The 26,461-nt window shown below is 36.6% G+C and overlaps 1 protein-coding gene and 1 long non-coding RNA gene across 9 annotated transcripts in view; one reads left to right on the top strand and one right to left on the bottom strand.

The window, feature by feature from the left end:
• Positions 1-1,229, bottom strand: part of LOC131514500 (uncharacterized) — a 31,955-nt gene extending 30,726 nt beyond the window's left edge. Inside the window, exon 1 of the long non-coding RNA XR_009263099.1 lies at positions 1,109-1,229. This is a non-coding gene — a long non-coding RNA (uncharacterized LOC131514500). The remainder of the gene's footprint in view (positions 1-1,108) is intronic.
• Positions 1-26,461, top strand: part of UBE3D (ubiquitin protein ligase E3D) — a 248,345-nt gene that overhangs the window by 74,185 nt on the left and 147,699 nt on the right. For 6 of the 8 annotated variants that reach the window (XM_058734584.1, XM_058734582.1, XM_058734585.1 and 3 more), the window contains exon 9: positions 22,451-22,589. The exons of 1 other annotated variant lie outside the window; for it this stretch is intronic. In XM_058734584.1, coding sequence (XP_058590567.1) covers positions 22,451-22,589 — 139 coding nt within the window. Of the gene's footprint in view, positions 1-22,450; positions 22,590-23,012; positions 23,049-26,461 lie in introns of those variants that run through there. One more of the 8 variants, XM_058734588.1, reaches the window with a different exon arrangement.

Here is a 26,461-nt window from a genome sequence, read left to right as displayed (position 1 = left end):
CATATTGGACTCTGTCCATGTGCTAGGCTCCCTGGATTGTAACTAGGAGTAAGCTGGCCTATGAGGAATTACAACTACTGGAGCTGTTACGCAAGTATACATGTATCATCGAGTGTTAATTCACCATAGTGCCCATGTCTGGTAAGGAGGAGAAAAGGTGTAGAGGTAACCAACTGTCCCAAAGCTATCTTCCTGCTTCCAGTTTCATACTTCCATTGGAAAATTCGGTTTCTCCTACTTTGCCTTCCCTTAAAGAATGCAGATGTTTTTACAGACACAGACTAACTACAGATCCCATTTCTGTACCTTGGAGACATGACCTATAAATGTTGGAGGGCTTATTTGACATCTTGGAATATTTATATAAACTCTGCGCATATTTGCACTGAAATCAATTGAAAGTGAAGAAAAATTAATGGAAAATTTTTAACCTAGGGCTTTTTTTTTTTTACATGAAGATCTTAATTTTTTATTGATGCACTTGGGACATTTGCAGGTGACACTAATTAATGCTAATGTGACATGTACATCTACCTCTCTCCGACCATATTGATTATGCCTGGCAGCTCTACCTCCTGGGGCTATGTGCTTGGCAGGTTTATAGATAATCAAAGCCTTGGTGAAAAACCTGAAGGGAAAATTCCAAAAGTTGGGAATTCAGGAAGTGCTCAGGGGATGATAGTTTTTGTTTAGCCATTTTGGAAGGTAAATCTTAATTAGCTAGGGATTGCTATGCTGTTTTTTTTTTTTTTTTTTTTTAATTTTCAAAGTGATAGCTCTTTCTTATCAACAAAATTTGTCCTTTTTACCTTCTTATATAAATCTCCCTAATCCAAAATTTTGGGGGGAAGAAGATTTGCTTAAGCCATGGCAGCATAGCTCAGGAATCACCATCCATTCTTCATTTTATAGTTTAATTGATTTGTGAAAGCTAAATAAAGATTTTATTTAGATACTTCTAAAAGTGGTATGCTACCAAATTCACAGGATTATTATGAAAAACTACCTGATCCCTGCCTAACTCAGTGTATTAATGAATCAGTGCCAGGTATTTATTTGATAAGCTAGGAACACTGAGGTATTACCGGCAGATTAAATAGAATCCTACCTTCTTGGTATCACTGGGTTACATGGAGATGTGTGATGGTTTTAAAATATGCCCACAAATTCTTTCTTCCTCCCTTTAAGAGGTAGAGCTTAATTCCCCTGGCTCTTGGGTGTGGGCTGGACCTAGTGAAACACTTCTAATGTATAGAACAAAGTGGATGTGACAAAGTGTAAATTCTGAGAGTAGGTCATAAAAGGCACAGTGGATTCCTTTTGGTTGTGTGTCTCACTCACTCTCAGGGGATCCAGCTGTCAGTATGCGGATACTGGGGCCCCAGCCCAGCCTTCAGATGACTGCAGCCCCTGCTGACATCTTGATTACAGCCCCATGAGAGAGCCTGAACCAGAGACACCTTGCTAAGTTGTTTCTAGATTCCTGTCCCACAGAAATTGTCAGATGATTGTTGTTTTAAGCTGCCCAATTTGGGGGTAGTTATTAGTAGCAGTAGATAACTAACTCAAAGAGATAAGACAGAAACCTGGAGTTCTTAGACATTTTGCCCTCACTTCCAGCACATTTCAGGGTGTCTGTGAATCCCATGAAATTGCATAAAAAATTATGTGTGGTGTATGTGCATTTTTGTGGCAAGTATTCAACGCTTGCATTAGCTTCTAAACAGAGCTCTTAATCTCTGAAAGGCTACAAATCTGTTTTTATTCAGAGGAAATAGAGCAGTGAGGGCCAGAGAAGTAGAAAGATTTCATTGTGGGAAACATCTCTTATATATAAGTAATTGATGTGTATTTGCTGATGAAGACTGGAATGAATGGAGCTTTATTTTTTTTTTAATTTTTTTTCCTTTTTTAAGTTTTTTTCAATATATGAAGTTTATTGTCAAATTGGTTTCCATACAACACCCAGTGCTCATCCCAAAAGGTGCCCTCCTCACTACCCATCACCCACCCTCCCCTCCCTCCCACCCCCCATCAACCCTCAGTGTGTTCTCAGTTTTTAACAGTCTCTTATGCTTTGGCTCTCTCCCACTCTAACCTCTTTTTTTTTTTTTTTTTCTTCCCCTCCCCCATGGGTTTCTGTTAAGTTTCTCAGGATCCACATAAGAGTGAAACCATATGGTATCTGTCTTTCTCTGTATGGCTTATTTCACTTAGCATCACACTCTCCAGTTCCATCCATGTTGCTACAAAAGGCCATATTTCATTCTTTCTCATTGCCATGTAGTATTCCATTGTGTATATAAACCACAATTTCTTTATCCATTCATCAGTTGATGGACATTTAGGCTCTTTCCATAATTTGGCTATTGTTGAGAGTGCTGCTATAAACATTGGGGTACAAGTGCCCCTATGCATCAGCACTTCTGTATCCCTTGGGTAAATTCCTAGCAGTGCTATTGCTGGGTCATAGGGTAGGTCTATTTTTAATTTTCTGAGGAATCTCCACACTGCTTTCCAGAGCGGCTGCACCAATTTGCATTCCCACCAACAGTGCAAGAGGGTTCCCGTTTGTCCACATCGTCTCCAGCATCTATAGTCTCCTGATTTGTTCATTTTGGCCACTCTGACTGGCGTGAGGTGATGAATGGAGCTTTAAAAAGTGAAAACAACTAACATGGTCATGTGAGACAGTTCTCTTTCCAAAGTGTGCTTGATTGCTTTAGATCAGGGGTGGGCAAACTATAGCCAGCAGGACAAGTCCAGATGCACTCCTCACCCAACTCCTTTGCTTTTGTAAATAAAACTTTATTGAAACAGCCACGCCTATTTGTATAAACATTGTTTATGGCTGCTTTTGCCCTACAGCAGCAGAGTTGAGTAGTTGTGACAGATGTCCAACAAGCCTAAAATACTTATTGTCTGACCCTTTCTGAAGAAGTTTGCTGACCTTTACTTTTCAATACTGAAATGAGGTTGGTGTTCTTGTGCCATAAAGTGGTAGCTAAAATTCATGTTTCTAACTGATGAGTGAATGTACTACATCAGCCTGTCTTACAGGTAAGTAATACATTAACATTGACTCTTCAAGCCCCATAGGAGTAATTACTGTCCAGGTCTGAGGAAGAAGTGGCTATCTGGGCAGTCTCCTGGAGAAATGAGATTTGTAGAACAGAGGGCATGGGTTAATGATGCTGGATCAGAGGTGAACACACCAGCGCCTTGAACTGCTAACAAGGCTCTTTAGCCATAAAGGGCATAAGTGGGAGAGGCCTGTGTAATTTCTTACTCTAAAGGAGCTCTTGCTTCTTCCTCTGTATTTGTCCAGATGACTTGATATGTTACTTTTCTACCCAAAGATTTCATAAACCTGATCTATAAATGGTACATACGTTATTTTGAAATAAGGTGCTTGAGGGTGAGATTTGGGTGTTTCCTTTTGAATTCTATTTTGTGTAGTGTTGTGAACTCTCTTGCCACTAAAAGTTATGAATTGATCCTTCCAGATAAAAGTGATATTTGCTTTAGTATTCTTTTTTTTTTTTTAATTTTTTTTTTTTTTAACGTTTATTCATTTTTGAGACAGACAGAGACAGAGCATGAGTGGGGGAAGGTCAGAGAGAGAGGGAGACACAGAATCCGAAACAGGCTCCAGGCTCTGAGCTGTCAGCACAGAGCCCGACACGGGGCTCGAACTCATGGACCGCGAGATCATGACCTGAGCCGAAGTCGGACGCTTAACCGACTGAGCCACCCAGGCGCCCCTAGTATTCTTAATCCTGGAACTTCTGGTCTTCCATTTTGTTTTTTTGCAGTTAGTTTCCTGGCAACAGCTGGTTTTGCTTTATACTTTTGGTTCCAGTGTGCTAAGTGTTTATCTTTAAATATAGAAGACATTTCTCAATCTTTATGAATATCTAGTTTAGAAACTGTCAAGAAAGGAAATGACACATAGTAGATGATTCAGGGTTTTTATGCAATCATTTCGTCTTATTTCTGCTGGCTGTGTCTGCCCAGGTGCCCCTCCTTAAGCCCTGTATCCAGTATACACTCCTGTAGACCTCTTGTGAACACTGGCTAATGTCCTCAGCAGGGAAGAACAATTGACCTAGTCATGTATCTGTATTCAAGGCTCATTGTTGAACAGTTCTGTCTATATTGTTGGTTATGTCAGTGAAAGTATTTGTTTTCTCACATCTCATACTTCAGTGAGGGGGCCAGTCTCTCAAAGCACTTTAGCTAATTTCCTAAGAGTTCTGATCAAATTTATAATCTAATCAGTCTAATCTATATAATCACCTTTTTTATGAACTGTTTTGAATTTATAGAAAAGTTAGAGAATAATAAATCCCCATTTTCTTCCCTGTCTTTAATAAACCTTACCATATTACCGTATTACCATATTTGTGATAGATTGATAGATACATACATAGATAGGTAGATAATTTTTTTTTTTTTTTTTTAAATTTTTTTTTTCAACATTTTTTATTTATTTTTGGGACAGAGAGAGACAGAGCATGAACGGGGGAGGGGCAGAGAGAGAGGGAGACACAGAATCGGAAACAGGCTCCAGGCTCCGAGCCATCAGCCCAGAGCCTGACGCGGGGCTCGAACTCACGGACCGCGAGATCGTGACCTGGCTGAAGTCGGACGCTTAACCGACTGCGCCACCCAGGCGCCCCAATAGGTAGATAATTTTTAAAAATAAGACATTAAAATAGTTGAAGCTTCTATCCACTGAATCCATCCCCTTTTGTCCTTCCCCAGAAGAAACGTGGTATTTGAAATTTGGTGTTTTTCATTGCCATGCATACTTTTACTATGTGTATTTTTATACTTTTGCTAAATATAAATATTAAGATTATATGCTATGAATTTACATGTTTTTAAATACCATGTAGATGGTATCATGTTGTATTTACTCTTTCTCAACTTGCTTTTTTCACTTGAGGTTTTTTTAAAGGTTTTTTTCATGTTGATACTTGTAGTTCATTCATTTATTTTAATTGCTGTAAATATTCCTTTATCAGAATATACCACAACTTATTTATTGATTAACCTTTCAGTGGACATTTACGTTATTTTCAATAACGTTATTTTCAATTTCAAATTCAATTTCAATTACGTTATTTTCAATTTCGATAGACAGACCATTGGAATTCAGTAGAAATAGACCTGATCTCATGTAGAAATAGAATGTATAATAAAGGTGGTCTCACAAGTTAGTGTGGAAATGTAGACTTTATAATAGTGTTGGGATAATAGGATACACACACAAGGAAAAACTAAGATTTCAATCTTCCCATAACACACTAGAACACATTCTAAGTGGATCAGAGGTTTTAAAAAAGGGAACCACATAAGTATAAAAAGAAAATAGGGGTGAATTCTTTCATCACCTTAGAGTGAGAAAAATTTTTCTATGTCTCAAAGTCTAAAAGCAGTAAGGAGAGAGTGATGAATTTGAGTACATAAAAAATAAAATACTTTTGTTCAACAAAAAAACAAGAATAACTATGAAAACTCTGTAAATTCAATCACAGACAAAGCCTGATAAACCTCATGTATGAAAATCTACAGAGGAAAAAAGCTAACAACCCTGTAGAAAAATGGACTACAGATATGCACAGATATTTCATAGGAAAAGAAATTCAGAGAACTCTTAAACACAGGAAAAGATGTACAATCTCACTGTTAATAAAAGAAGTGCAAAATAAAACATTGTATTAGATTTTATTGACAAAAATCCAGAAGATTGACGACATACTCTTCTGATGAAACTGTGCAGAAATGGGAAGTCTGGTACAATACTGGGAACACAAAATGATACAATCCTTCTAGAAGGGAATGTGGCAAAATTACAAGTGCACTTACCTTTTGATGAAGCTGTCTCACTTCTGGAATTTATTTCAAAGGCACATTGGTCAAAAATGAAAGGACGAACACACACAAGACTGTTCAGTTTAGTAGTACAGGTATTTGCATGGTCAGTAACATGAGTGAATGAATGAATGAAACAAAGAAACAACTCAAATGTCCATCAGTGGGGACTAGTTAAATTTTGAGGCATTCTTGCAATTAAGATCCATACAATTGTAGAAAGTAATGACAAGTACTGGGGCGCCTGGGTAACTCCCTCAGTTAAGCGTCTGACTCTTGATTTCGGCTCAGGTCATGATCTTAACAGTTTTGTGACATCACGCCCTGTGTCAGACTCTGCTCACAGTGCGGAGCCTGATTGAGAGTCTCCCTCTCTCTCTGCCCCTTCCCTGCTCACTCTCTCTCTCAAAATAAATAAACTTTAAAAAAATTTCCAAAAAAAAATTATTGACAATATTGTGGCAAAGTTAAGAAAAATATGTCAAGAAAGTGAGAAAAATTTTTGATGAAGAAATGTATATAGTGTGGGGCGCCTGGGTGACTCAGTTGGTTAAGCATCTGACTTCAGCTCAGGTCATAATCTCATGGCTCGTGAGTTCAAGCCCCGCATCAGGCTTTGTGCTGACTGCTTAGAGCCTGGAGCCTGCTTTGGATTCTGTGTCTCTGTCTGTCTCTGCCCCTTCCCTGCTCATTCTCTCTCTTTCTCTCCCTCCCTCTCTCTGTCTCTCTCTTTGTCAAAAATAAGTAAACATTAAAAAAAAATTAAGAAATGTATATAGTGTGTAATTGTTTATTCAAGAATGGTTAGAATATGAATGTATTTGCTTGTATTTAAAAAACCAAAGGATAAAACATAAAATTTAAATGGCATATAAAAAGAGGAAAAGTAGAGATGAGCAGAACAAAAATAGAAATTACACTTTTAAAAATTTACCTGATTTTATCAATCTGTCTTTGGGACAGGTATATATTTTACTTAGTTATAAGGCAGAATACAATTTTTAAAAGCCATCCCTAAAAATCTAAAGGAAATTTAAAAAGAATGCAAGGTGCACCTGGGTGGTTCAGTTGGTTAAGCATCCGACTCTTGGTTTCAGTTTAGGTCAGAATCTCACAGTCTGTTGTGGGTTTGAGCCCCGCATTGGGCTTCTGCGCTGACAATGCAGAGCCTGCTTGAGATTCGCTCTCTCTGCTCCTCCCCTGCTGTGCCCTCCCTCCCTCCCTCCCTCCCTCTCTCTCCCTCTCTCTCTCTCTCTCTCTCTCTAAATAAATAAATAAACATTTAAAAAGAAAGAAGGAATGTAAGTGCATATATAGTATAAATGCATAAAGAGAAAGTGCTCCAGGAGACTAAAACATAGTAATTGGGCTGTACATCTTTCTTGGGATAAATCCTAATGATCAAAACAAACAAACAAACAAACAAACACCAAAAACAAAAAAAAAACCTTTGAAAAAATCTTAAAATCTCTTCAGTAATCATACTATTGGTCATAATGTGGTAATGACACACTGAGACTATTGTATGAGCATCTTAGGATGAATCAAACAAGTAATGAAAACTAGGAGTTTGAGGATGGGAAAAGGATTGCAAGATTGTTGAGGTTAAGTAAAACTGTAGTCCTGGGTTTGAAATAGAATATTAAAACAAAACATGATTTATTTTAATCTTAAAAAAGAATAGTTTTTAGCTTTCTTCACTGAAAAAGGCCTAAAAACATTTGACTAACCCAGTGACAATGCATTTGACCACCCAGTGGTCTGCAAACCCAAACCAATTGTTTGGTTTCTAAATGCCATTTCCCACTAACAGCAAGAAGGATTCCATCCAGAAGTGGGTGATTGCAGGTCTGTACAAGCAGAGTACAAGAAGAACTTGTAATATCTTGTTTTAACCAAGAATAAGTTGTCAAACATTATCACTCGTATCAAAAAGACTGAGGACACAACTTGAATACTTAACCCCCCCCCCACCCCCCGCTAGGTAAGGATGGATTGATTTGAGTATCAGTAAGGAAATAACTTAATAATAAAATAATAAATATGTTTAGATCCCTAAGTTCTTAAACTACTAAAAAAAAATCAAAGACATTTCATTTGTTATTACCATTTAAAGATGCTAGTGAGCCATCTCATTATTTTGAAAACTAGATGATAAAGGGGGAAAATTGAGCATTTATCCTGCCTTTCTTCTTTAAACCATACCTCAAAGTAATAGATGGTGATGAAGGGAAGTTTCTTTTTATAGAAACATTCCAGCTGATCAATCAAAAAGAAATCCTAGAATTGGGATATCACCATTTCCTGACCCATCATGAAATCATAGAACTTGGAAACATCACAATAAGAAAGACAAAGAGAGTAGGGTTGATTATATGTCTCTTGACAGAAGTATATAACCTTATCTATGAAGTAATCTTCCCCAATGTATCAAATCTGATCATGTCTCTAGATCCAGCTCTCAGCTTGCAGGAAATTCAGAAGAGAGGAGCATATTACATTATGCCATCACCTTGTAATTAGCAAAATTCAGACTGAGAAACACTACAAGACAAACAACCTGGTTTCCAATGAAAAATTAGCAAAGTGGGGGGAAAAAGACAAACAGAAGGAGAATCTATGGAACTTAAATGGATCTCAATTTAAACAAACTGAAAAAAAAAGTTTTAAAATAGTTGAGGACATGTGAATATTTGATGGCATTGAAGAGTTACTGTTAATTTTTTTTTGGTAGTATGATTGTGGATATTTTTTTTTTTTTAATTCGGAGTACAATTGAAATATTTACAGATAACATGATAGTATTTGTAGAATTTGCTTTTTTAAAAATTCAGGGGTTGGGGCACCTGGGTGGCTCAGTCGGTTAAGCGTCCGACTTCGGCTCAGGTCACGATCTCACGGTCGGTAAGTTCGAGCCCCGCGTCGGGCTCTGGGCTGATGGCTCAGAGCCTGGAGCCTGTTTCCAATTCTGTGTCTCCCTGTCTCTCTGCCCCTCCCCCGTTCATACTCTGTCTCTCTCTGTCTCAAAAATAAATAAACGTTAAAAAAAAAATTTAAAAAAAAATTCAGGGGTTGAGGGTACTTGGTGGGGAATACAGCTGAAGCAAGGTTAGCCATGAGTTGATACTATTGAAATTGGGTGATGGGGATATGGGTGTTTATTATGCTATTCTCTCTACTTTTGTGTATCTTTCAAATTTTTGACAAAACACTTTTTAAAATTTATGTTAAATGATTTTCATTGAGAAACAGGTAGTTTATTATAGGTTTCTGCTTCTTTGCTTATCAGTCCATCCTTCTATAAAACAATTAAATGAAGGAAATCTTCATCTTATTGTGGTGTTTTTGCAGCAATACTTGATAAGATGAATTGAAAGTCAGTTCTCCATTACCTAGATCTAGAATATACACTACTACTTTATTCCCCTTGAAAAATAAGACTAAAATAATTATTTAAAAATATCCTGTTATGCCTTGGAAAACCATTAATAGGCCTTTGCAAAGGGAAAAAAAGCTCTTCTCGCCTTACAAATGGGTATGTTCTAAAGTTTCTTTCCTGGAACTAGAACAATGTTCCTCATAGAATTGTGTTACAAATGTCAAATAAATTTCCAAGCTAATCCACAAAAATCCATAACATAGTGTAATATAATTTACAAAGCTGGCAGATTACTAAGCATTTATAACAGGCAAAAATTAAATAATTTTTTCTAGGAAAGTCCTTTCTTAATTGAATTTTGAACTCCAAAGGATGAGTGACTTTCCCATGTCTTTTTAGGGGTTAGTCTTGTTATACTCCTGGATCATTTAGTTGCCATATGCTTTGAATTCTGGAAGCAAAGAACAGTGACATTTTCATTGTTGTGATTTGGACTTCTATTCATAAATTAAATACTTGAAAGAGCACAGATTATCTGCATATGAATGATATTAGCAATAAAAACCTGCTTTTTATGGTTTTGTTCATATATTCTCATTTGATATTCCCAAGAAACATTTGAGGCTCAAAGGGCAAATATCATTACCCCCGTTTTACAGCTAAAAAGACTGAGGTTAAAGAGTATAATGGAAAACACTTGGAATCAGAGGTACTGATCTGAGTCTTGGTTCTTTAGTGACACCATCTGCATGTTATTTAACCTCTTGAACTTAAGTTTGCTTCTCTGTAAAATGGGTCTAATGAAACCCCATTTTACACTGTTCTTGTGAAGACTGAATGAACTGATACATGTAAAAAGTTCGTAACATATAAGATCCTATACACCAATGAAGATTATGGTAGGGCTTTTTAAATAAATGGTCATAAAAATGGAATGTTTAGGAAATGGGGAATATTTCCTGTTAGAGGAAATGGGGAATGTTTAGCTTAAAGAAAAATCAGGAGAAAGTGTTCGATGTTGTCAGATATTTTCTGAAAGTCTCAGATTCTGAAGAGTAGATTTCACACCCATTTAAAGTACTGCTTTGCAATGAGTCTCCCTGTTACTTGAGTTTTTCAACAAAGACCATATAATCACATGTTAGTAATATTGCAGAGGGGCTTAATTCCTCTCAAGTCCATTATTGCTCTAAAGTTCTATCATTGAAATCTACCAAATTTTCAGAGTTGGGTAAAGACTCCTCATCAGTGATTCCAAGGCCTGCAAAGCACTAATGATGATTGTCCTTTAATGGGATAAAATGGCAGAAAATGATCTATAAGCTGATTTAAGTTCACTTAGCAAATATTAATTAGGCACTTACTATATTGCAAGATGATGTGCTGTGTACTGAGACAGTTTTAAAGAGCCATCTCTAGTGTTTTATTGTTTGAACATTTAAGATTCTGTTCTGTTTTCAGTCATCCTCTCACCTTTTAAATATACTGTGTCCGTCTTGATCTTCCCAGGTCCTGTGAGGAATATGATGAAATGTTAACATTGCCCATTACTTATGTTCTTGTTATTCCAACTGATTTAGTTTCCAATTTTGTTGGAACTTTCCTGCATGGACTTTAATTCTCCAGAGTAGAGTCAAGATGTGTTGAAATGACCTCCTAAAAAAAGAAAGGGAAAATAGATCACCTGGTACAAAATATGTTTTTGCATCCTAGGCTCTGAGGATAAAATATGTGGTTAGATGAGTAATATATAAGAACCTTAATGCTATTTAAACATACGGATGAGTGCATTGTGTGTATTTTGTGTATTTAAAATTGAGATTTTTGTTTGAACAGTGTCTTTCATTTGGTGTACTTCATGGTGATTTATCATAATAGACTGCTTTAAATCATCAGAAATAGCAAGACATATGAATTTCAACAATAACTTCCCCAAGGCTAGAGAAGTCAGCAGGAGCTCAAACTGCTAGGTAGACATTTTCTTTTTTCAAACTCATATGCAAGTGTAAAACTTTTATGAGGCTGCTTTAACGAGGTCCTTTGGGATTTAAGGTTATTTATCTAAGCTCTTATTAAAAATGAAAACTTTTCTATGTTTAGCCCTGTAAAGCAAAACTGATCTTAACAATACTGTAAGCTGGAAGAATGGATACTGTTGTGCAGACTGACTCAAAAACAAAGTTAGGAAACTTTGGGGCTAGTGTGGCACTGGCTTTATGGTAATGGGATAGTGAGAGCAGAGCCAGTATTTCAAAGTCTCCTTTAATTAAAAAAAATCAGCTTTACCATGCTGGTAATTTAAGGTTTGACATGACATATAAAAATGACTTCCATCCCGGAAGCCCGGGATGCACTCAGTTTCTCAGAGCACTCCAGTGTCTCCCTTGGAGTCGAGTTGCCCCAGGACAGTGCTGCCTGGCACAAGGTCTGTGAGCACCTTTTCATTTATGGTATCTGCACTTGCTGTAGTGTATCTTTGACTTCCACCCTCCCCCGCTGAGAAGCGGGGCATGAAGCAGAGGTTGTTTCTAAGATTAATGTGCCAGAATCACTCTGTACGTAACCTAGCGGAAGAGCTGGAGCTGCTGCAGGAAAAAATTTGTAATTTTGAAACGTGTTCAGCGTCTTTGTAGGTTTGTTCTGGTTTGATGAGTCCGGGTCCTGCAGTAAATCTGTTCTTAGACCCTGGGAGCCAGGATTTTAAATTATCTGTAATGCAGTATAATTTAAAGGAGTGAGGACATTATGAGGGGACAGCGAGCAAATGTTACAAAATCAGGGTCAAGATCTTTTGCAGACTTTGTTTATCAGAGTCCATTTAGTCTGGGTATGTCCAGGCCAGCTGGCAGAAATTTTAAGATAAGAAGGTGGTAGAAAAATGGATGAATGCCTGGATAGAAAGGTTGAGTAGAGAGATGGACAAAGTATATACTCATTATTGCATTATTGATAATATAAATTTTTGGCGAAAAGGTTTCTCTGCTAGAGAGTATTAAACAATTGAACAGACATCTGAATGAGATCGTGGTGACAAGTCCAGAATTTTGAAGACATTTATAAAGTGACCAAAAATTTAGCCAGAGAGCACTTAAAAAAATTTTTCAACGGTCCTTACTTCAACAGTTAATTAAGTCACTGGAAATAATATATCACTTAGTGGAGTCTAAGGACTCCTCAGTTACCATCTCTGTTTCATAGGAAGTAAAAATACTTCTTCTGAGACAATAGAGAGAAGAGTAAGAGTGTAAAGCACACAGATGAGATTTCTAAGGAGGGAAGTACAGAACCACCAGCGGGTAATTATGGTTTAGAGTATGAAGGAGACAAAGGGCAAACACCAAGAGAGATGATGATGGCAGAAATATTGGCTGAAGGTCAGAGATAGAGGCAATACAAGTATAAAACTTTAAACAGATAGGAAATGTCAACATGAACTTAAGTTTAGGAATTTCTATTCTGAAAGAATCTCATAGCCATTGCAAATGGAAGAAGACTGTATGTACACTTGGTTTTACCTCTTCAGCTGGAGCAGCTGTTTCAACAGTTGAGTTGCTAGGCACAGTCAGGAATAGAATATCTTAATTTTGGAGAAACCCAACTGTTAAAACAGCTGTTTGGTCTGATTAGTAGACTTAAGCTGGCTCTGCTGAGGTTGCAAGACCTAATGGGATCATAGCACCAGGCAGATTGGCTATTATTATGATTTTATTGGACATAACAAAAATATGAATAGATGCTAGGTTGAATGCTAGGTTGGACAGGACTCTCCAAAGATGTCACATTCCCTGGTTTGTTTTGGCAAAGTGGTAAGGCAAATAATGTGGTCTTTTACCTTGTTTCAGGTTCATGGAAATTATCTGAAATAATTATGCCTCACAGTCTTTGGATGCTAACTTTTTTCCTAGCATTAAAAACAACAACAACAACAACAAAGAAAGCTCCCTAGTGCTATTAACATCTCTTTATTTAGTCTCTTAATAACAGATAATATGCCTGTTCAACTCACTTCAAGTAGTCAGTCACTTGTATTGTTTATTTCCTATTCTTTGTGGTCTAAGAATCCTGTTCATAGTAACCACCAAATTTGTCAACTTGTAGGCAATGCATTTTTAATATCTAGAAGAACTGTGAGTGATGCTCACAATGATAAAAATCTTGAATTCCAAATGTACCGTCTCAAGCACCTTTTTTCATGGAAAAGACTCCCTGTTAGGTTAGTTTCAGGTAAATGAAAGATTTAAAATACTCGTTGAGGTGATTTGATTATTTCTTGCTTGAAAGACGAATTTTATTTGATATAAATACATATTTTAAACATTCCAAAATAGATTTCATTTTCTCTATTTTCAAAATGAAAATAGCTTTGCTTTTTATATAATCACAAATATAGTCATATTCACTGTAAACATTTAAAACAATATAGGAAAATATGGCGAAAGAGAACAAGCAGAACCCTTGTACTCTCAGTCTTCACAGAAAACTGCTGTTAACATTTTGGCATTCTTCCTTGCATACATCTCATGTACATCTACATAAAGATACAGATAGGAAATTTAATTTTACATAAATTAATTTTAGCTGTATGTGTTTTTTATTTTGCTTTTTTGTTTTTAGTTTCAAATTTTTATTTAAATTCCAGTTAACATACAGTGTAATGATAGTTTCAGGTGTAGAGTTTAGTGATTAGTCGCTTACATACAGTACACAGTGCTCATCACAGCAAGTGCCCTGCTTAATCCCCATCACCCATTTAACCTGTCCCCCACCCACTTTCCCTCCAGCAACCCTCCGTGTGTACTCTTAGTTACAAGTCTGTTTTATGGCTTGCCTCTGTGTCTTAGGTTCATTTGTTTCTTAAATTCTTCATATGGTGAAATCATATGGTATCTGTCTTTCTCTAATGGATTTATTTTGCTTAGCATAATAGTCTCTAGCTCCATCCACATTGTTGCAAATGGCAAGAATTCATTCTTTTTTATGGCTGAGTAATATTCCATTGTATATATCTCACATCTTCTTTATCCTTTCCTCAATCACTGGACATTTGGGCTCTTTCCATAATTTGGCTATTGTTGATAATGCTGCTATAAACATCAGGGTTTATTTTATTTTTCTAAAACAATCTTATCAGGGCACCTGGGTGGCTCAGTCAGTTAAGCATCCAACTTCAGCTTAGGTCATGATCTCACGATTCTTGGGTTCAAGCCCTGCATCAGGCTCTGTGCTGACAGCTCGGAGCCTGGAGCCTGCTTCTGATTCTGTGTTTCCCTCTCTGTCTCTGCTCCTCCCCCACTCGCACTGTTTCTCTCTCTCTCTCTCTCTCTCTCTCTCTCTCTCTCTCTCTCTCAAAAATAAATAAACATTAAAAAAAAACTTATCAAAATTGTGTGACTATCTTTCCATGTCAGTATAGATCTACAATTAAAGTCTTGATTGGGGGGGAGGGGTGTCATACTTTGAAGCAGTGACTTACTGTTGCTAGTTTCTAAAACTCAATGTTGTAAGTAAATCAGAAAGCAGAATTGAAGGTAATTCTTAGGTGTTATAAGAGATGAACTCAACTATGGAAGGTATAATTTTGCTGCTTTCACTGAAAAATCTATGTGTTTATTTTTCTAACTAAAGCAAATGTATATGTTTTGAATGTTTATATTAACAACTAAATAAAAATGTTTTGGTTATAAATGAAGTATTTTGTTTTTTTTTTTTTTACTTTTTTAATGTTTGTGTATTTTTGAGAGAGAGGGAGGGAGAGAGCGTGAGTGGGGAGGGACAGAGAGAGAGGGAGACAGAATCTGAAGCAGGCTCCAGGTTCTGAGCTGTCAGCACAGAGCCCAATGCAGGGCTTGAACACATGAACCGTGAGATCATGTCCTGAGCCGAAGTCGGACACTTAACTGACTGAGCCCCCCAGGCGCCCCAAGTATTTTGTTATTTTAAAACAAAAATTCGGGCACCTGGGGGGCTCAGTCGGTTGGGTGACTGACTTCAGCTCAGGTCATGATCTCTCTATTGGTGAGTTTGGCCCCACATCAGACTCTGCTATCAGCACAGATCCTGCTCCACATCATCTCTCTCCCTCTGTCTCTGCTCCTCCCCTGCTTGTTCTCTCTCTCTCAAAATAAATAAATAAACATTTAAAATAAATAAAATGAAAAATTAAATAAGCTTTTTTTTTTAGTTAAGAAACACTGCTTTGCTTTTTCCTATTTTCTAGGCTAAAAAATACAAGCTTTCCTCACTTTAGCATTCATAAATAATTTCTCATTATTATGAATTGGTTCAGAAGATGAAAATATTTTTTATATTCACACTATGATGTATTGCTGTTGAAAAAAATGGGACAGGTTAGCTTTTCTAGCTCTTCTAGCACTGGTAAATTTGGGTGCTTAACTACCTTTAACCAGTTTCTGAGAACAACTTCAAAATTTTTGTAGAATACTAATTTCTTGAGTATCCCATATTTAACACTTCCCCTCCTTCCTACTCCATTTATACACACATACACTGTATAGGGAGGATTAGACACATTTGAAGTGTGAAGTTTTTTTATACCTTGGTTTCAAACATTGAGAAGCCATGGCGAAGCCAGCTACCAGAGAGAGCTCATTTCAAGTGTGTGATGGCAAGAAAAGAGAATATTATGTATTTAATACTTTAAAAAAAATCATGGCCTTTGGAGGTTTCAGTGAAATTCCTCTTAGGTTCCAAAAGCTTCCATTTAATAATATTTGATTCTGCCTTGGAAAAATTAGTCAAATATTTCCCTCTTTGACTTAAGACACTTTCTAGGGAATACATCTTAACTCACAAAACTTTTGAATAAAACTTTGGAGCATACTTACCAGTTTCTGAAATCCTGTCTTTTTAGGGCTAGTGTATAAATAATAGACATTAAATTTAGGAGACTTTCTGGCCTGACCTGGTAGAGTTTTTTGTTTATATTATTAAGGTATGGAAGAATCAGATTGTTACAGGGAAATTGAATTTAAGTTGATAGAAATGAATTTTCTCTATGCAAGATTACTTGGAAATTGATTTTCTTACCTTCCCTCAAATGGGTGTGGCCAGTTTTATGCTCTCACTCTACCAGAGTTATGTTGACATGTGATTTCACAAAAGGTCTGAAGTCTTAAACATGAGGACATTTTCTCAAATCTAGGACGCTTGCATAGAGAACATGAGTAGCAGGTTAGTGATCTTGGCATTGAGTTCTCATCTCTCCTCATGGAGGGACACAATTTTAGTCATTGGGATTTGTCTTTTAATGGATCAGACAGAGCTAATTGTGACTTTGGGTTATGCAGTTTAGCATATCGTAATTGCTAAGATACCAAGATTGGCCAGGCTAATTCATCTGAACTGTTACACCATTGCCAATTGCCCTTCTGTGCAGCGTATGGATTTCCAGGAGAAGACCATCTGAGAGTGGACTTAGGAAGAGGTGTAGACAGAAGCCAGGGACACTGAAGATGACAGTGTCCATAAAAGCAGGGGAGAGTAGGGTTGGATATGGTGCAAACCACCAGTATACATCCCTTTCTGAAGCCACGGGCTGATAGAGCTCCAGTAGATCATCTCTCTCATTTCTGTTGAGACCAAACATGGTTTCACCATACATGTCAACACAGTCCCTGCCAATCCTTTTGAATTGAAAAATGAAGAAAACCTCTATGTTTTATTAGGCCTAGGAAATAATAAAAGAAGTCTTACATTTTTGCTTTATACTTTATGCGTCACAAACACTTTTCCATCCACATTGGCAAAGGACTTAAACTGTGGGACAGACTGGGCAGTGTTGATTAATGTAAGTGTTGGCTGAGTTGGCCCCCTGATGGGACAGGGAACCTAGTGGTTGCCAGTGTGAGGTTTACTTATGAGAATGTTATTAGAGTGGACCTAATTTATTACATCCCAACCCTCATATGTTGACTTCCAGTTACTCAGTAAAGTAATTAAAGGATTGGAAGTGCATTGCTCAGCCTCACTTTCAATTGACATTCTCTGGTAATGGAATGGGGTAAAAATGTAAGCCAGGAGACCTCTTCAAAAACTCTTTGAAAACTTTTCGTAAATGGTTATGTTTATTAATATGCTAACATAAATATTATGATACATAGTTTAAGATGGAACTGCTTTTAATATTTTATAAAAAGTGGTAAATTAGAATCAGACTTTAAAAGCAAGAGGTCTAGGAGCACCTGGGTGGCTCAGTCGGTTAAGCATCCGATTTCGGCTCAGGTCCTGATCTCGCTATGCATGTTCGAGCCCCACTTTGGGCTCTGTGCTGACAGCTCAGAGCCTGGAGGTGGCTTCAGATTCAGTATCTCCCTCTCTCCGCCCCTCCCCTGCTCGTGCTATCTCTTTCTCTCTCTCTAAAAAATAAATAAACATTAAAAAAATAATCTAAAATCAAGAGTTCTTTCTCTGAGATCCATGTATCTTGAAAACATGCTAAGTAAAAGAAGTCAGAAAAAAAGGTCACATAATGTATGATTCCATTAATATGAAAGGAGGACATGATTGGGCTTAGGGAATCGGGTGGTCTGAGAAATATTTTTAATTTTATTTTTTTAAAGTTTTTATTTATTTATTTTGAGAGAGAGAGAGAGAAAGAGAGCAAGAGCCCCCCCAGGGGAAGGACAGAGAGGGACAGAAAGAATCCCGAGAAGGCACTATCCGTATAGACCCTGATGCACAGGGCTTGATTTCAGGAACCATGAGATCATGACCTGAGTGGAAACCAAGAGTTGGATACTTAACTGAGCCACTCAGGTGCTCCAGGAGCCCATTAGTTTAAAGAGAATTGAAAAACAGTTTGAACACTTGTGACTTTAAAAACTCGATTTTTTCCTGTAGTTTTCAAAGAAGATACTGTAATTTCAAAGAAGTGCTGCTCATGACTTACTGAACCTTACTTTGAAATTTATAAGCAGTAGCACTTTTCAGGTTCTATTTTTATGAATTAGTTCTTTTAAAATATTTAAATATACTGGAATTAATATGGTTTGCTATCATACATAAACAGTACATTTAGTTGTTTCTGAATTGTGTGTTCTTGACGGTATAAGAATTTATAAAATTTTGATTCCCTGTCCAAATCATGTATTAAGTAGCTGTATGTTTATAATGATTCTAGCACTAAGTTGTGGTCCTTTGCTTGTTTTGGTATTTCGAGAGTTTGAATCGATGAGCTTGTCATTTGTTGTAGCTTTGGAATTGAATTTTAAAAATACACAGATATAAACAGTGTTATATTTTAACATCATTAATAGGCTCTTTGCTTTCCTGATAGGTCCTTCTAGGACTGAAGAGTCCAAATCAACTACTAAAATATGAGAAAAATGAAATTTAAGTTAAATATTTTCTTCTTGAGCTCTCTTATACGCTCTTATTTTTTTCTTCTCTATGCAGTATGTTGGACTCATTTGAAATGTCTTAAATTTTGGTAGAGTTGTTTAATCCTGTCTATTTGTCATTTTCATGTATTACATTAAAACAACCTCTGATTTTTAGTAAACTGTATCACCTTTCTGTTCTCCCAAGTTCTTTTCTTGGTATCGATTGGTGTTTGATTCATTCTCAATTTCACTATTTTTGTTAGAAGTGATGGAGAGTGACTTTTCCCCCCTTTGCATTGCCTCTTTAAAAATAGATAGGCCATCGTTGCTTCTCTAGGGGATTTTGTCAAGGCAAAGATTGAGAAATAAGGATGGTGTGTCCTCTGCCTGCATTTTGGTCTCTTCGACTCGGGTCGCCTAGTTGACAGCTCTGGTGTCTTAGGAAAGCTTCTCCTCTCTCACCACTTTAAAAATACCAAAATAGGTTTTAAGTAATGTTAAGTTTGTTGTTCTCTTTGAATTATCTTTTTTGTTGGTTTTATAGTGGAAGTTTACTGATTTAGGTCTAATAGTCCAGGGTGTTTTTGCAGGAAATAATCCAAATTCTGGATTATTATAATCTTGTGTTTCTTAAAATGTTTATATCGTTAACAGAACTTTCTACTGATATTTGAGCCTTTGGTAAATAGTATCAAGTATCACTTTTGGCCTAATTAATACATGCCTTTAATTTTCATAACGAGTTTAGTGATTGTTTTAAGATAAACTGAATTTTAAGTATGCCGAGACCATTTCTCCATCTTTCCTTCCTGCTCTCTTTATTTCTTTCTTCCTAAATCAAAAACAAACCAAACCAAAAACAATATAAAAACATTAGCTGAAGTTTTGGGGGAAAGTTACCCATAGTTCTAACTTTCCAAAACAACTGTAATCATTTTTCACGTATTACTTTCTGTCTTTGTCCACATATATGGTTATTTTGTGTGATTAATATGTAGTTAAGATTATAGAGAACATTTATAAATCTTAACAATAAAAAGGTAAATCCTGGGGCTAATGAATATATGCTGTGGGAAAAGAAAGCATAAATAGATAAATGTTTAGGATAAACAAAAGGATAAATTTTAGGAATTTGAGCCATCCTAGGTCCAGCTGTGTTATCTAATTTTCAAAAATAAGGTGGTTCTAATTATTAAGAAATGAGGTATTCTAAGAAAGCTAAAATTTGCTCCATCATTTACCCTTGGGCTTTTCAATTTGTTTTTTTGATAGAATTTGTTCAGAAATACCTAGTACTTCTAGGTATAAAAGAGAATGCAATTTAGTTGGAGAGGATCATGCTTGATCTTTTCCATCACTTATCATGTGATCCAGATAATACTTTGTACCTTCATGAGCTTTAATAAGGAGAAAAATTGTTAAATCACAGAATACTTAAAGGATTAGATTAAAAATGCCAATGTTGGATTCACATGCCATGCAAATATTTGTAATTACATAGAGACATGAATAATTAACGTTTATAACTGTATCTTTTTTTGTGTAACTGTGGATATCATTAATGTGATGAATGTCCTTTTGTGTAAATTTTGGTGGTTTGATACATAGTATAGGTTGTGTGTGAACTCCAGGATCTCATGAGGAAACTGGACTTGTCCAGGAGTACGTGTCCCAGATCACTCACTGCTCAGTGACAAGGCAGTGCTAGTGTATTTTAATTTCTATTTGAGTGCCATTTTTCATCAACTACACCATAGCCACATAGCAGCATGTTGACACCTTTGAGCAGAAGTTAAGCATTCCTTTCTCTGTACCAGAAATCACATCAACATCATGACATTAATTGGTTTCCTTTTATAAGAATAACACTTGGAAAATAAATTAAATTATTGAACATACAAATGTAAGTGAGGTGTATTTTATTACAGCCAGTAAAAGGTGGGAGTGTCTGAGGAAAAACAACTAATCTAATCTTCCATACTGGGTAACAAAAGTTAGAGGAATCCACAGGGTATGCTTGCTTATGACTGACCTAGAATGAACCAGAGATGCAGACACAGCCCAAATAAGAATACAGGTAGGGTGGTGGTATGGTAGTAGGATACAAATAATGGTATTAGGCATGTAGTTCTTGTAGAGGAAGCAAGAGGATGTCTCTAAGGAAATGATACTTCAGTGGGTTTTGCAGGATGAACAGAAGTTCACCAGGTAGCCTGCAGCCTTCCCGGCCCAGAAAACTGCATGAGCATGGTGTGGTTAGTGTATGCAGTTCAGGGAACGGAAATGGTTTGTGGAGGGCATAAGAAAGGTGGTAGAGAGAATGAGTTTAGAGCCACTGCACTGGTCCTACATTTGGCTTTTACCAAAGACAGCAAGATTTTTGTTTCCACGCCAGAGAAATGTTGAAAATGTTGTATAATTAATGAAAGGAGAAAGAATAACATAACCGATCAATATAAAATAATGGAGAAGTGTTTTTAAAACACAGAGAAGACAATCATATGTGGCCTTGCTGAAAAGGGACTATTTTGAGGGAAAGTGGGCAGTGTCCTATTCCAGTCTGACTAGTAGGCAAATGCTTCAGAGAGTTAATTTCCCAACCCACATCAGAAATGTGTTAGCACAGGTAGCCTGATTGATGACGCAGCTAAACTATCTGCTATGACTCATCATATAAATGTTAAAATCCATTATGCCCTCAACCACTGATGCTCTTCGACATTCTAGAATTCACCCCTGACTGGGTTAAAGGTAGCTTTATAGAAAGAAGTTTATATAAATAGAATATATATATATATACATACATATATATATATATGTGTGTGTGTGTGTGTATGTGTGTATACACACACATATATATATACACATATATATGTATATATATACACATACATACATATACACACACACACACATATATATTTCTTTTTAAAAAATTAGGAGTGTTAAGAGACATGTTGATAGGGGCACAGACAGGAAATACTCAAGTAAATAAAAGATTTGACAGCATAAGACACATCCTATTCTTATTACATTGTTTTCCCATAATGATTATCTGATTTTCCATTTTAAGTACTATATGGGAAGACAGGAAACCAGGATTCTAGACATAGCCATATCATCTTCTAAACATGTATCTCATCCCAGAGAAGTCTCTTTACTTTTCCAGCCTTCACTTTCCTCATTTCTTGAATGAAAGAATTTTCTAGTAGGTTCAACAGGATGTAGCAGAGATGTTTCATAGGCTACTTTGGAAGATGAAGGGAGCCTCCTGCCAACCTTACCCCCTCCAAGAGAGCAGCTTTGCTTTTATTTATATTATAAATGGAGCTTTTACAAGATTTTTTGATAAAAGTATTACATCACTTTTTAAAGGTTTGAAAATCAGCTAACTAGAAACTTCATAGGGCATATCCAGCTCAGAAACAATTTGCACATCTGTAGAAGGAGGATAGCAACAGTTCTATTTCATAGGTATCAGAGGGTTGAACAAGATGTTACATGGAGAAGAGGGCACAGAATATAGGAAAAATTCGATATGTTAGCTATTATCCGTTCCCCACCCCAAATAGGTCCCTTACAAATAAGACTGCATTTCATGTCTTATTTGTACTCTTTGAGTATGAAATGTTGACTCGAAAAAATTGCCTAACCCATCTGTTTTGTATCAAAAACACTATAAAAATGTCTTGGACATTTACTTTGTGAATATTTACTATAGCCATTTTATTTCTGTTTTTTTGTGCATTGCATCTTCTTCCACGTTTGAAAGTCGTCTTCTTTCCATCAGGTTTTTGAAATAATTATGACCAGATGGAATTGTGAAATTATACGTATCAATGTGTTTCAGGCTTTCCAGTGCATGGGAAAGTGACATCAGCATCCACACTCTAACCCTGCCCTCTGCAACCTGCTTAGAGCTGCTGCTGATATTATCCAGGAACAACGCCACGCTACCTCCATCTCTTCGCTACATGAATTCCTTTCAGGTAGGAACAGCTCCTTTACCCTGGTATGATTTTTCAGTTTCACTTGTGAATTGTTTTTTGAGGATCTTGTGTTTCATAGGAGATAGCTCACAGAACCCAGAGTTCCAGATGATAATAATAATAAGCACAATAAGCTCAGAACTGATTAGGTAATCGTCCAATAGTGGCAGAACCCATATCTGTCTAACCCCAGAGTTTGTTCTCTTAACCTCCACCTCTCCTGCCTCTAAGAAAAATGGCAAAAACATCTGACAAAGACACTGTGAATGCGTTTTCCTTTTCCTAGCTTTGCCCTATAACAAAGATTTTCAACCATTATGAGTAGCTTTGCTACTCTTAGCTTGCAACCAAATCACCAAATAGATGTTTAAGTTAAGCTGATGGTTTTCTACCCACTTCTGGCACCTTTTCCCTCTCTGCCAGGTTCTTCCCTCATCACTTTGACCCTCCTCTGGATTTTTATCAGGACATGGTCACAGTAAGACAAACAGGACAGAACAGCATATGGTCTGATCAACAGGAAGACCTCCTTCCTAGTAGGCAGCTAATTGTCAATGAGGTGGCAAATGAGAGTTAAGGTGTTAACTAGTTGCTTAAGTTATCCCGTAGCTACTGAATGTAACATTGAACTTATCTATGACTCTTGACAATGGAAAAATACTCATAAGCTCTCTGAGGCTTGTGAGACGGCCACATGCATTGCTGAGAAATGAGTAAACATGGGTTGGCTCTACCTCTGAAGTATTGTGGCTGTATCCTAAGATAACTTCAGGATCAGTGTATATTGCTTGATATACCTCTGGTAAAACAAGATGTGGATTTTCCTATGAAGTATACCTCAGGAAATTGTTTGTAAAAATTGCTCCAAGGGAATGCTTCCAAACTCATTTTACAAGGCCAGCATCCCCCTGATACTAAAACCAGACAAGAATACCACTAGAAAAGAAAATTATCGGTCGATAATCCTGATGAACATAGATTCAGAAGTCCTCAACAAAATATTAGCAAACCAAATTCAACATACATTAAAAGGATCATACACCATGACCAGATGGCATTTCTTCCAGGGTTGCAAGGATGGTTCAGCGTCTGCAAATCAGTGTTAATACACCACATTAACAAAATGAAGGATAAAAATTATATGATCATTCAATAGATTTAGAAAAAGCATTTGACAAAATTTCAACATCCATTTATGATAAAAACTCTCAATAAAGTGTGTATAGAGGGAACATATCTCAAGATAATAAAGGCCATAATATGGCAAGCGCACAGCTAACATTATACTCAATGATAAGATCAGAAATAAGATAGCGATGCTCACTGTCCCCTCCCCACCCACCCACTATGTTCAACATAGAATTGGAAGTCCTAGCCAAAGCAGTTAGGCAAGAGAAAGAAATAAGAAGGATCCAAATTAGAAAGGGAAAGAAGTAAAACTATTTGCAGAAGATATATCACATAGAGAAAATCCTAAAGAGTCTACCAAAAACTGGAAGAATTAGTTGCGGGATACAAAATCACTATGCAAAAATCTGTTGTGTATCTATATACTGATAACAAACTATCAGAAAGAGAAATTAAGAAAACAATCCCATTTCCAATTGCATCAAAAAGAATAAAATACCTAGGAATAAATTTGGTCAAGGTAAACGACCTATACACTGAAAGCTCTAAGACATTAATGAAAGTAATTGAAAAAGAAATAAATGAGCAGATATTTTGTGCTCATGAATGGGAAGAATTGATATTGTTAAAATATCCATACCACCCAGTGCAACCTACACATTCAATACAACCCCTGTCAAAATTCCAACGACATTTTTCACAGAACTAGACAAAGAATTCTTAAATTTGTGTGGAATCACAAAGGACCCTGAATAGCCAAAGTAATCTTGACAAATAAGAACAAAGCTAGAAGTATTATACTTCTGATTTTAAACTATATTACAAAGTTATAGTAATCAAAACAGACACATAGATCAGTGGAACAGGAGAGAGAGTCCAGCAATAACCCATGTATATATGATCAATTAATTTATGACAGAGAAGCCAAAAATATACAATGGGAAAGTCTCTTCAATGAATGAAATGTAATATGGGGACAGTCTCTTGAGTGAATGTTGGGAGAACTGGACAGCCACAGCAAAAGAATGAAACTGGACCATCTCAAAATTCAAAATGGATTAAACGCTTGAATGTAAGGCCTGAAACCATAAAACTCCTAGAAGAAAACATAGCCAGTAAGTTCCTTGACATTGGTCTTTGTGATGGATGGTTTGTCTTTTTTTTTTTTTTTTTTGAGAGAGAGTGAATGTGAGCAGAGGAGGGGCAGAGGGAGAGGGATAGAGAGAATCTTAACCAGGTTCAACACCCAGCATGGACACAGGACTCAATCTCACAACCATGAGATCATGACCTGATCTGAAATCAGGAGTCAGATGCCCAACTGACTGAGCCACCCAGGCACCCCAGTGATGATTTTTTCATCTGACACCAGAAGCAAAAATAAACAAGGGGATCTACATTAAACTGAAATGCTTCTGCACTGTAAAGGAAACCATCAACAAAATGAAAAGGTAACCTAACTAAATGGGAGAAAATATTTGCAAATCATAGATCTGGTTAATATCCAAAATATATAAATAATTCATTCAGCTCAATAGCAAAAAAACCCACCCTAATTAAGAAATGGGCAAAAAGTGTGAACAGACATGTTTCCACAGAAGTCATACAGATGGCCAACAGGTACATGAAAAGATGCTCAGCATCAAAAGTCTTCAATAAATTTCATATTAAAAAATAAAAATTGGGGCGCCTGGGTGGCGCAGTCGGTTAAGCGTCCAACTTCAGCCAGGTCACGATCTCGCGGTCCGTGAGTTCGAGCCCCGCGTCAGGCTCTGGGCTGATGGCTCGGAGCCTGGAGCCTGTTTCCAATTCTGTGTCTCCCTCTCTCTCTGCCCCTCCCCCGTTCATGCTCTGTCTCTCTCTGTCCCAAAATAAATAAAAAATGTTGAAAAAAAAAAAAAAATTTAAAAAAATAAAAATAAAAATAAATTAAAATTAAAATAAAAAAATAACTTCAAAAGTCTTCAGAGAAATGCAAATTGAAACTACAATGAGCTATCATCTCACACCTGTTAGGATGGCTATCATCAAAAATATAAGAAAGAACCAAGTGTTGGCAAGGAAGTGGAGAAAAGGGAACCCTTATGCACTGTTGGTGGAATTGTATATTGGTGTAGCCACTGTGGAAAACGGAAACCTGTTGGCCGAAAATTTAAAAACAGAACTACCATATGATCCAGCAATTCCACTACGGGGTGTTGATCCAAAGACAATGAAAACATTAACTCAAAAAGATATATGCATCCCCATGTTCATTGCAGCATTATTTACAATAGCCAAGATATGGAAACAAACTAAGGGTCCATCTGTGGATGAATGGATAAAGAAGTTGTGGGGTATATATGCAATTCAACCATTAAAAAAGAATATAACTCTATTGTTTGTGACAACACGGATGGACCTAGAGGGGATTATGCTAAGTGAGATAGAGATAGACAAATACCATATGATTTCATTTATATGTGGATTATAAAAGACAAAACCCAAACCAAAGATAACCAACCTCATGGGTACAGAGAGGGCAAACTGGGTGGAGGTGATCAAAAGGTACAAAGTTCCAGGTATAAAATAGGTAAGTCCTGGGGATATAGTATACAGTGTAGTGACTATAGTTAATAATACTATATTGCATATTTGAAAGGTGCTAACAGATTAGATCTTAAAAGTTCTCATCACAAGAAAAAAAATTTTTTGTAACTGGGATGGTGATGGATGTTAACTAGACTTATTGTGATGATCATTTT

The sequence above is a fragment of the Neofelis nebulosa genome, chromosome 6 (assembly GCF_028018385.1).
Source record: "Neofelis nebulosa isolate mNeoNeb1 chromosome 6, mNeoNeb1.pri, whole genome shotgun sequence".
Lineage (NCBI taxonomy): Eukaryota > Metazoa > Chordata > Mammalia > Carnivora > Felidae > Neofelis > Neofelis nebulosa.
The sequence above is the reverse complement of the archived record's forward strand: the minus strand, read 5'-3'. Positions and strand labels throughout refer to the sequence as shown.